Source organism: Macaca mulatta, chromosome 14, assembly GCF_049350105.2.
Source record: "Macaca mulatta isolate MMU2019108-1 chromosome 14, T2T-MMU8v2.0, whole genome shotgun sequence".
NCBI lineage: Eukaryota > Metazoa > Chordata > Mammalia > Primates > Cercopithecidae > Macaca > Macaca mulatta.
The window spans coordinates 29,655,255-29,666,331 of NC_133419.1; the positions used below are offsets into that span (position 1 = coordinate 29,655,255).

Genomic DNA, 11,077 nt, shown 5'->3' on the forward strand with positions numbered 1-11,077 from the left:
GTCATGACTAATCATTCCCCAGTCACTTTGCCTTTCCAGGCCAGTTGTGAGGTGAGGACAAAGTCTTTAATGAATATTAAAAGGAAAAAAATCACCATGAGGAAGGTGTAAAGAGGCAAAGACAAATGCATGGTGTAGGGCTATCTAATTAAAAGTGACACCTCTCTATTTTTTAACCCACAATTTCTCAGCAAAGTAAAATCCGTGACTTGGTACTGGAAAAATGCCAGTTCTACATTATTTTTCTGCATATGGTGTAAAATAACTGATAAAACCATAAAAGACTCCATATGGCACAGATGAAAGAGAAAAAAGGAGTTCTTTTTTGTTGTTGTTACTCAATGAACAATTAGTTCTCTATTCTCCAAAAAAACAAAAAAAAAACCCAAAAAAACAAAAAAAAACAAAAAAACACTAAGGTGCCATTAGGAGAAAAATTTCCAAAGTGTCAAGAAGACATATTCAAAATGGAAAGAAAGTTGGAAAGATAAATAAAATAAGCATTCCTTTAGCTATATTTAGTGGAGTCCTGCAGAGAAAAAAATTCTAGCTAGGCAGCATTAAGACATAGTTTATTAATGCAGTTTCCCCCACAGCAGGACACAGAAAGAGAAACTGGTAAAACAGTCACATTAAAAAATTATGACTCCTACATCTGATCTTTATGAATACACAGAAGAGAAACTGTCCTCTTGAGTCATCCTGGGGCCATGTTGAGACAGAGATGCAAAAGATTATTATTATTATTTTTGCTTCAAAGCACTATTTGCTCACACAAGGTTGGAACAGATGGAAAGTCACCTCCTATATTTAGGGAATTTTTCAAGTATTTATAGAAAGACCCTATGAAAGATTTTGAGTTCTTCCAATGACATTTTGAAATAAAGCACTACCGTCTTTTGTTTTTAAAGAGTGTACAAAATTGAAGTCTGTTTGTACTGCCTTTGGGGAAATATTGTAGTAGGTAGTAATCTGGTTATAAATGGACTTTCCCTAGAATCTTAGAGCTGAAAGGGAGCCTACGGTGATGATCTAATCCAATGTTTTGCATAGTGCAGCAGCCTGTGCCCCACCAATGAGTTATGAAATCAATTTAGAGGGCCACAGTTAGCGTTAGGAAATAGAGGAGGAGAAGGAATAGAATAACATTCAGTGAAAGAGAAAAAGTATGTTATACATACTGTTTTGTGAAACTTTTGTTTCAGTGTATGAGTGTGTGTGTCTCTCTAACAGAGGTCACAATATAAAATACATGTATCTTACTGTGAGTTCTGGTCCAAAATATTGGAAATTATCAGCCTAATCAAATACCTTCCCATTGCAGGGAAGATAACTGAAGCCAGAGGGGCAAATGACTTTCTCAAGTCAGACAGTGTGTCAGAAGTAGCCCAGGTCTCCTGTCTCTCAGTATCCTTTCCATTAGACTCTAATACCTAAAATATGCTTGAAGGCGGATGTCAACCCTTGTCCTTTGATTTCCATACTGCCTTGGCAGCTGACATTATATTCTCTTTTGGAGCATTTCCTATGCTCTGAATTTCCTTTTCTCCATCTCTAGCATTCCCACAGCCCTTCTACCACTTGGGATCAGCGATTTTGTGTGATGTGGGCTGGCGTGCGCAGGGGCAAAATATCAGCGCTTAGGCTTGGATGATCCATGACTCATGGATAGCTCATGGTAGCTCACCAGATTTGGAGTTCCACAGCTCACTGCTCCCTGGAGCTGATGAGCCACATGAGGAATAGAATTACAGCCTCCTTGTGAAAAAGAGGGAAGTACATATGACCACTCACTTAGATGGCATGCTCAGAAACAAGACAGCTAGCTGACAGCTGTGGGCTCTGGGTAATTCCTGCCAAACTCAAGCACTCTAGTTGGTTTTCCTGGGTCAAAATAGAAGTGTGTAGATCGTGTTCTATAACTGCAGAGATAGAACAGGATTATGAAAGAGGATCATGTCTGGAACGTAAGGTGCCTGTTTTTGAGTTAGAGGAGAAATGTTCTACCTCACCAATAAATACTTATATTGCATTTGCTGTGTGCCAGGCACTATTCTGACAATATTATAAATATTTACTCATTTAATCCACATAATCAACCTCAAGGTCTTAGAGGACTCTCCTAGCTGCAATTGTAGGCAGAAGGTTGAGAAGCATTGAGATGTGTTAAAATAATTTGTTTTTCTTTCTGATTCGAAGACAGGAGGGTGAGTACACTTAATAGAGTTTAGAACTATGTCATTGACAAAGCAAATTAATCAAAAGTCAAATCCAGGGAGAAAAGGTCAACTGCCTACTTTCTCTTGGCAGAAGGAATAGGGAAGAGGGTTGTTCTTGCAAAGATTCATCACTTCTTGAAGCTTTCCAGAAGTGGTGATGGATTTGCAATAAGCCATCTGCTTTTTTTTTTTTTTAAATTTAAGCCACCCTCATATATTTGTAGTATAGCTGCCTTGGTGCTGAAGTCTGCTTGGGTCCTGAAATCACCCACTCAAACCCAAATGGACCTGTGCCCTTGACCTTATGCACCAGTGCCTTGCCTAGTGCTGGAAGAGGGTCCTTAGTAAACAATTTGTTGAATTAATTTACTACCACATGTTTAAAACTGATACCAACCTTGGAAACAGCCAGATTTGGTTTTGATGGTGGAAATTACTGAAGTGTAAGAAGGGCAAAAGTTTTTTGTTTTTTTGTTTTTTTTAAAAGAGGAACAGGAAGTGAGGATTTTTTGTTTTTGTTTTTGTAAGCACCTGTATGTGCTTGTATGTTTTATATGTTAATATTTAAATCACACAATATTCTGATCGAATCTCCATTTCACAGATGAGGGAACTAAGTTAAATGACTTGCTGAAGGTAGGTAAGGAACAGAATTCAGAATATTGTCTGCCTGTAGAACCCATTACTCTTTCCAAATCATGCTGTGGTCTGAAAGTTTTTTTTTTTTTTTTTTTTTTTGTTGTTGTTGTTCATTTGAGAAATTTGTCCCTAGCAGCATTCACTGACCATGGCGAAACTTTAATTGATCTTTCCATGCCACAGCCTACCTATTATCCATGAGGAACAGCAACAGTTAAAACCCACTCTGTAGTTACGTCTTGGTTCCATTAACAACTCCACCATGTAATTAAACTTATTTCTCAAACAAGCAGACACAGTTCACTAAAGAATCTGAGAAGAGCCATTTAAATTATGCTTAGTGTTTTGCTCTGGGTTAACCACGATCAAGTCTGGGCTTGGAACTGAAGTTTAGAAAGAATGTGGAGAATGCGGCTGGCCCAGAACTCACCAGTGCTGAATCTTCGTGGGAGCCAGGATGTATTTCCTGTGCAATCTGTGAAACTTCTAATTTATTACTGCTCATTGTTTTCCTCCATGAATATGTTGGGTAAAAATGCAGGTTGCTGAATACTTGTCCTGTTCTTGGAACAGCCTCCATTAACGAAAGCAGCAAATCTAATAGTGAAATAAGCACCAGAAATGGAAAATGTTTCTTTCTGAAAGGTGTAATTATGAGAAGTATCCCATTAACAATGTCTTGAAAAAAGATAAATTTCCCATTATCAGTACATTCTATGGCTGTGCTGTGCAAACACTTGACTTACACCACAGATAGTTTCAGGACTTTTTTTTTTTTTTAAGGTTAAGATTTGGCTTAGCAAAAGGCACTGAAAACATAAGGATGACATTAAATAGTTAAATTACACACTCCGTTGTAATGCAGAGTGAGAAGGGGAACCCACAGAGATTTAATAACTTTCTGAGTCTATAAAACCCTAGTTTTACAAATGCAAGTCAAATAAAAAACTATTAAAGTTGCAACCAAAAGATGATTCGAGTTAAAGGTCATGAAATAAAAAGAAGCTAACAGGCAAGGTCACCAGATACCAAAGAAAATGCCAAAATAAAACACCAAGGGCTGTAAAATAAAAATCAACCTCTTCCTCTTGAGTTAAAAATCCAAAAATAATTTGTTTGAAGTCCTAAAAAGGGTCCAAATGTCATACACAAAGTACTGTACGCCTTCATGGTCTCACACTGGCTGCTCTGAGGAGACCATGCAGTTAGTACCCGGAAAACAGTACAACCTCTTCAGAGAATTGGATGAGTCCAGATGTTGGAGATTATGATCTTCTGAATCCATTGGAATTTATGCCAGGAGATTAAACAGAAGAATTAATTTATGACTTTCTCTACCCATTCCCAATGTGGGCTCAGCTTATTATCTGTACACATTGCAATGCACTGTAATTACAATGCTGAAAATAATTTGCAACATGTGATGACTGTAGTTAAGTTTAAAAAGGGGGGTGTTTGTCATAATTTAGTCCCCACATCTGGTTCTATCATATTTGCCAAATGATTAATATAGGAATATATTACAGTGAAATCCTTTCATATCAAAGTTTTATTTGCCAGGAAATAGAACAGTTTCCTCCCATCTCTCTCCCCATCTCCCCCCACATTCTAGGCTGAACTCAAATTTCCAGCACCAAGGTTCATCTGAGTGAGGACAGGGAGTCTGCTCTTATCTTTGTTCAATTCTGTAAGTTCCGTAGTCACAACTGGAATGGATATGCATCCTTTGTTTTAAAAGCACATCCACAAGAAAGAAAACCTAAATCTTATTCTGAAAGCAGATGGGGCATCAGAAATATCAAACAAGTTAAAACCACAGGAATTAAATTATAAATTTTAAACTCCCTTTTATTGAAATATAAGTTTGTTTAGTATATTTACACCACACTTTATGCACATATATACAGAGAAGGTAAATTCTGTAAAATAAAAAAGTTTTTCTTAATAAAAAATTAAAATAAAAACAAAATAAAGTGCATAAAACTGATTTTTTTTTTCCTTCTGGTGAACATCATCATTGTCAAAATTTTGGTCGGTTGGGAGTGGGAGGAAGAAGAAATTCATTATATTTGACTTAGTGCATACAGCTGGCCCTGAATTTGTAGCCTTCAGGCCAAAATGACAAGAGGTCAGGAATGAGTCAGGCAAATTGTCAAGGTCTGCAGGGCTCCCCAGAGTCTGGAGGTCCTGCTCTCTTTGTCCTATCGGGAGCCGTCCCCCTGCTTGGAACAGTGATCTCACCATCGCCGCGCTGGAACAAAGGGAGAACACAGGAAGGGGGCTCCACCAGCCAATGTCACAGCCCTGCTCCGGGGCCACCAGCGCTGTGTTTGGTAGAAAATTGCAGAATTAGCTCAACGGCTCAAACGGAAGTTTTCCTTTTTCGGAAAGGGAATGAGGGGGGCCCAAGAATGGGGTACATCTCCCACAGGGACGGCCACTCGGGGGCCAAACCCCAGTAGCCAGTTTCTTCGGATCCAATCTCCGTGCTGGCACAGGAAAGAATCCTTTTATAAGCTGGGTGGAGGGAATGTTACACTTCTCGCCTCGGTGAGTTCGTCCTCCCAGAACTTTGAAAGGAAACAGCGTGGGATTGAAAGAAAGGGGCAGGTGGGTGAAGAGCTTAAGTTTTTAGACACCTTTGCGGGTGGGCGTTGGCCGGCTGGTCCCCGACAGTGGCAGAGGCGACGGCCCTTCCCCCCATCATCCATACCCCAGCCCCAGGTCTCTCTCTTTTCCTCCGGGTGACACTAAGTCCCAGACCGGTGGCCGTACTTGGCCTTACAGTGCAAAATGTGCTTGGCGAGGAAGTCGAGGCGGCGCTGTAGCAGCTGAGCGTGGGGGTCGGCGAGCGCGGCCAGCTCGGGGAAGCGAGGCTCGTGGCGCCGGTAGAGGCGCAGCAGCCGGGCCGCGGCGTCCTGTCCGCGGTGCAGCTCCAGGACGCGCCGCGCGGTCCGCTCGCGGAACACGCACACTGACTGCAACAGCGGCTCGTTGTACTTGTCCCACATGCCTGCCACCCGGTAGCCGTGCACCAAGCCCGCCTCGTTGTCCAGAAAGACCAGCGCCCCGCCGGGACCGCGGTGCAGGTTGCTGGTGGCGCGCTGCATGACGCGCGGGTCCCACTGCAGGCTGAAGAGGTTGCTTACGAGCCGGTCGAAGTTGGCTGTCAGGTAGTCGAAGAGGATTAAGTCGGTCCATTGTACTAGGTCCACGAGCTCCGCCTGGCTGAGGTTGGCCAGCTCACCCCCGGCGTCCCGGAGGGGGCGCAGACGGCCGTCCTCCGAGCGCCAAGGCGCGGGCACCACCACGTCCGTGAGGTTGGGCAGCCAGCGCGTCAGGCTCACCACGCTGCCCTCGGTCCAGTGCGCAGCGCGCAGCTCCTCCTGCACCTGCGCCCACTGCGCGCCCCGAGCCTCCACCCGGGCCAGTGCCAGCGGCGGCACGTGGCGTTGGAGGCCCAGCAGGCGCGCCAGGTAGTAGGACAGGGCCTCGCCCTGAATCTGCTCCGGGTTGATGCCGTAGCGCACGCAGGCGCGGGTGCCGTCGGCAAAGCGGGCCAGTCGGTTGGAGCTGCGCCCGCAACCCCCGCGCTCCAGGGACACCACCCGGGCGCCGCGAGCCACCTCCAGCCACGCCGCCGCCTGGGCCTCCGAAAAGCCCCGGGGCACCTGCTCCTCCAGGCCGCGGCTCCAGAAGACGCCCCCGTGCACCGCGGCGCTCTCCTCCGGCCGGGGCTGCCCGGCAGGCACGTGCCACCTGCGCTCGCCCGGAGACTGCCGGGGCGGGCCGTCCGCGCCGGCCGCCAGGGTGAGCAGCGCCCGGAAAGTTTTCAGGGAGCCGCCGCGGGAGTCCCACGCCAGGGGCGGGGGCAGAGGGAAGCGAGGCGCGGGCGCGGGGCCGCCGCTCCGGGCCGGGCGCCGTGGGAGTCTGTCTTCGGGCGGCCGGGAGGCGGGCAGCTCGGCCCTCGGCGGCAGGAGCCCTCCCCACAGCACCAGCAGCGATCCCAGCGCCAGCAGCCAGAGCCCCGCGGTGGCGGCGGCGCCCCGCATCCTCCTGCCCATGCTCCCGCGACTGTGCCGGTGCGCCGCCACCGCTTCAAGCCGAGCCCAGGCACCCGGGTCCCGGCGGCGAGGCGGGCCCGGCAGTTGGTGGGCCCCGGGGCTTCGGGCGCTTCGGCCCCATCGCGGCCGCGGGGCGCTGCGGGGCTCTGTCCGGCGCTCCGCCCGGCGCTGGGAACTCGCGTCGCCGCCGCTTCCCAGCTGCTTTTGTATTTCGCTGTGAGACCCTCCGGTGGGCGCGATTCACAGGCGCCCGGACCACGTGGGAGCGAGGGGGATCCCCCTCCCCCTCCTCCGCCGCCGCTCCCCGCCCCCCGCTCCCCCGCCCCCTTCCCCTCCTCTTCCCCTTAAAGCGGCGATGGCTTCTTCCGAGAGGGAGAGGCGGCCGCACACTCGGTCGGGGACTTAGGGGCCTGGAGGAAGCCGGACTGGCTGCGCCCGCGCCAGAGCGTAGGAGGGGGTGGCGCAGAGCTGGAGTCTGGGGCCTGGCGGGAGGGACGCGCCCTGGGCCCTCGTGGGGGTGTCGTGGTCGCCTGGTCCCTTCGCCTAGGCAGCACCGGGTCTCCTGCAAACTTCAGACAAATTTCCACCGCTCTCCGAGCTCCGCCAGGCTAGGATCAGGCAGAGTCCCTTTGCTTTCTCAGTGTCTGTCCGGGTGATTCACGCTGCTTTATGTAAATCCCTGGGAATGTCTCTGAGCCACAGAGGATGTGATTCCAGCGGAAAGAGGAACCCTTTGTAGCCAACAACTTTGAACCGACACCCCCTTTTCTGAGCACGTACACCAGCACCAATCACTATTGGCCCTCTGCCTTTCCCAAGGGACTCCCAGGGCATGAAGCCTCGCTGTGCACGTGCCCTTGAACACCTAGGCCATCTCCCATTCATTCGTGCATCCGTTCAACACAGCGATTGCCCCTCGGTTCTGGTTTTGCTCACCAGCAGCAAAATCCACAGATCCCGGTCCCATGCTGCTGGAGTTTACATTCCAGTGGGACTCTCAGGTTGCTAAGAGAGATTATAGCCATCCAACCTCGTGCTGGGGAGAGGGGAGTCAGGGACAACTTTTCGAAGGAAATGATACCGTTTTGTCCATGAGGAAACTGAGGCACGGAGAAGGAATGGGTGTTGCTCAGGATTGCACAGTTAGCAAGTGGTGAAACTAAAAGTCAAACTCAGGTCTCTTGGCTGCATGTGCTTGATTTTCCCTCCATCAAGAAAGATCAGTATTTTTAAAAAAATCAAGTCAGCATTCTCAAGTTTGAAATTCACTGTCATTTGACCACTTTGTTCCCCAAATGTGATTTTTCAATTAAAAGGAGTTTTCAAATGAACAGGAAAAAAAAGAAAAAAAAAGAAAACTTCCATCCCATACTGCATTTGATTTACTGCTTTTATGGTTTAAGGGAAAAACAAATGGTGGTGGGGGGAGGGTGGGCGGGGAGGTGGTGAAGGAGCAAACAAAACAAAATGAACAACCTCTCCACCCCAACACATCTTCCAGTCACCTCTGGGTTACATTTACTAGGAAAACTCTTGGATGCCAGTCAGCCCTCTCCCTTACCTCTCTGCCTCAGAATGAGTCCCAGATCCACACTGAGATACCCAGGGTAGACACAAGTTCAGGGGCGTGGTGGAATCCACCTCCCAAAGGCCAGAGTTTGAAATCTGTTTCCTTACATGGTGTATCTTTTCTCTCCTTTCATCTCCCCATCAGGTGCATATGAAGGTTTTCAACTGGACTGCCTCATCAACTGGCACTGATTATGTTTTTTTTCTCCAAAGAAAAAACGTTCTAGGGTGATAGAGCAGACACTCTTATGTTTATGGCTGAACAGAGGCATCAAAAAACCACATTTGGAGTATTCCAGCACTGACCCAGGATACGGTCAAGTGTTTTCACTGGTGTAGTTAAGTACGTATTGGCTGAACTGTTGAATCTGTTCCCAACCACATGGTGGCTTTATCATGCAATTTTATAACTCTTATCTGATAATGAGATTACTATGGCTCCCATATGGTTACATCAAAATATATTAATTCCTTCAAAGGTCTTATTTTTTTGCCCTGTGCAAACTCCTCGTCTTTCCCTAGCAGGCAGGGACTACATCTTATTAACCTTTTATTTCTTATACCACCTAACATAGTATATTACACTAAATAAGCACGCAAATTTAATTTTTTTGTCTTTTGGTTTAACTTCTACTGGGATATGTATGTATTTGAAAGGCAGCCTCTTTCAGCGGGATAAGCAACATCGCCACCTAGTGGGCATAAGTAGAGTATCATCTAATTGGAGAAAAGTATACATTTTTAACTGAATGATTAATTGTTAAAGTTAAACTCGGAAGACTATTAAATGTTTACTATGTCCCAAGCTATGTCCTAGGGGGTATGGAGAAATCCAAAGTAGTTGGGGTCTCGTCTTTTTGGCAGCTAACAAAAGCTGTAAGTAACTACCATTGTAAACTTCCTGGGGAGCCTGTCTTGTCCATTGTTTTATGGCTGCCTGGGCACAGTGCCTGGCACTTAGTGTGTGTTCAACAACAGTTTGCTGAATACATCGTTAGAATGCTAATGAGATGAAGCTCTGCAAGTAGCATGTATCAAGTTTTTTTTTTTTTTATTATTAAACACCTTACTACTAAAGAATACAAAATAATTTGGTCCAAGGGTTGCGGGTTATTGTTTAACTGATTAAAGAATACAAAATAAGAACTTCCATTAATTTTAAAAAGAAAAAATATCGGTGAGGGTTCTGCATAACAGATGTGAGGGGAAGCACATGATTTTAATTCTGGGAGGACTGGCTCCCAATCCAGAGACTAGAAATCCTGGAATCTCCCAATCATATGACTGGTACTGATAAAAACAAAAACAAAAACAAAAACAAAAACCAGGCTTAAAGAAGTTGACTAAGACCGTACACCTCATAAGATGGACTAATTTTATCATTGAGCAGCCCTTTGCCTATAGCCATAGGACTGAATGCATCATGTACCAGAACAGGATGCATTAATTGAAACTTTAACAAATTAATTGAAATGCACAAATACAGAAAACCGAAGGAACAAACACTGCCCCTTCCTCAAAGTGGAATGCAGTTTTGGAATGGTATTTGATTGTTTGAGACAGGGTTTAAAAACATGCCTCTGTTTAGCTGTTAGATGAAAATACTCCCATTCTCCTTTATTTTCTGGCCTGAGGACACTCCCCTGCCACCTGTGCCCAAACCACTTTGGCTCTATGGGGTAGCATAGTTAATCACCATGTGCAACCTCAGTCACTTCTGCCCTCTGGCAGTTGCTTGGGCAACTATCTATTTGCACCTTTATGACTTTCTTGATTCTCCTTAGAATTTATCCCTGAACCTGGACTTCCAATATCTTCAAACTTTCCCACAGTCCTGTTTGAAGAATGATCTAGTTCATGTAATGGTGCCTCCTGGGGGAAAGAGAGGAGGTGGAGTTGAGGGTTGGAAGCAGGGGAGGAAGTTTGGAGTTGGAATATTTTCCAAGTCTGGCATTAGCACTTTCTGGCTTGTTCCTTGGGCTAGTTATTTACTTTCTATGAGTTTCAGTTTCAGAACCTGAGAAATAAGTTAATAAATCCTTCCGAACTCACGGGATTGTCATGCAGCTCAAGTGAAATATTAATAATAAACACAGCAACAGTGGCAGCAAACACTTTTTGAGCTCTTATTATGGGCTTTGTGTGGAGCTAAACCCTGCATGTGCTTTATCTCATGAAATCCTCCCAACAAGTATTATTATTCCCACTTTACAGATGGGGAAGTGGAAGCTTAGCCAGTCAGTGGAATGAGGTCATGCAGCAAGGAAGTGGCAGGGCTGAGATTCCAAAATGATGGGGGCTAGACCCTTTGTAAATTATAAATTGCTAGGGAAATGTCAGGTGCAGAAATTATTACATTAAATCAAAATAGATTCAACTCAGACGAAATTTTGGTTTCATCTATTCTCTGGGGTTTGTTCCCAAGTGAAATGGTTTAGAGTGTGAACTGTCAAGCCAGATTATCTTATTTAAAACCCAGTCCTGCCACTTACGAGTCATGTGACGGATAAGTCACTTAACCCCTTTGTGCCTCAGTGGATATATCTGTAAAATGCAATAAGAATAGTATTACTAGTATTACTAACA

The 11,077-nt window shown here is 45.9% G+C and overlaps 1 protein-coding gene across 1 annotated transcript; it reads right to left on the reverse strand.

Moving 5' to 3' along the window:
* Positions 1-4,688: 4,688 nt before the first annotated feature.
* FJX1 (four-jointed box kinase 1) lies at positions 4,689-7,140 on the reverse strand. Its single transcript, XM_015114526.3, has one exon. It carries the CDS (start codon positions 6,920-6,922, stop codon positions 5,609-5,611), a length of 1,314 nt encoding a protein of 437 aa, XP_014970012.2. The 5' UTR covers positions 6,923-7,140; the 3' UTR covers positions 4,689-5,608.
* Between the last annotated feature and the right edge of the window lie 3,937 nt (positions 7,141-11,077).

Excerpts from the sequence above, each read along its gene's own strand:
- FJX1 (XM_015114526.3), bottom strand. The coding sequence starts at position 6,922 with ATGGGCAGGAGGATGCGGGGCGCCGCCGCCACCGCGGGGCTCTGGCTG.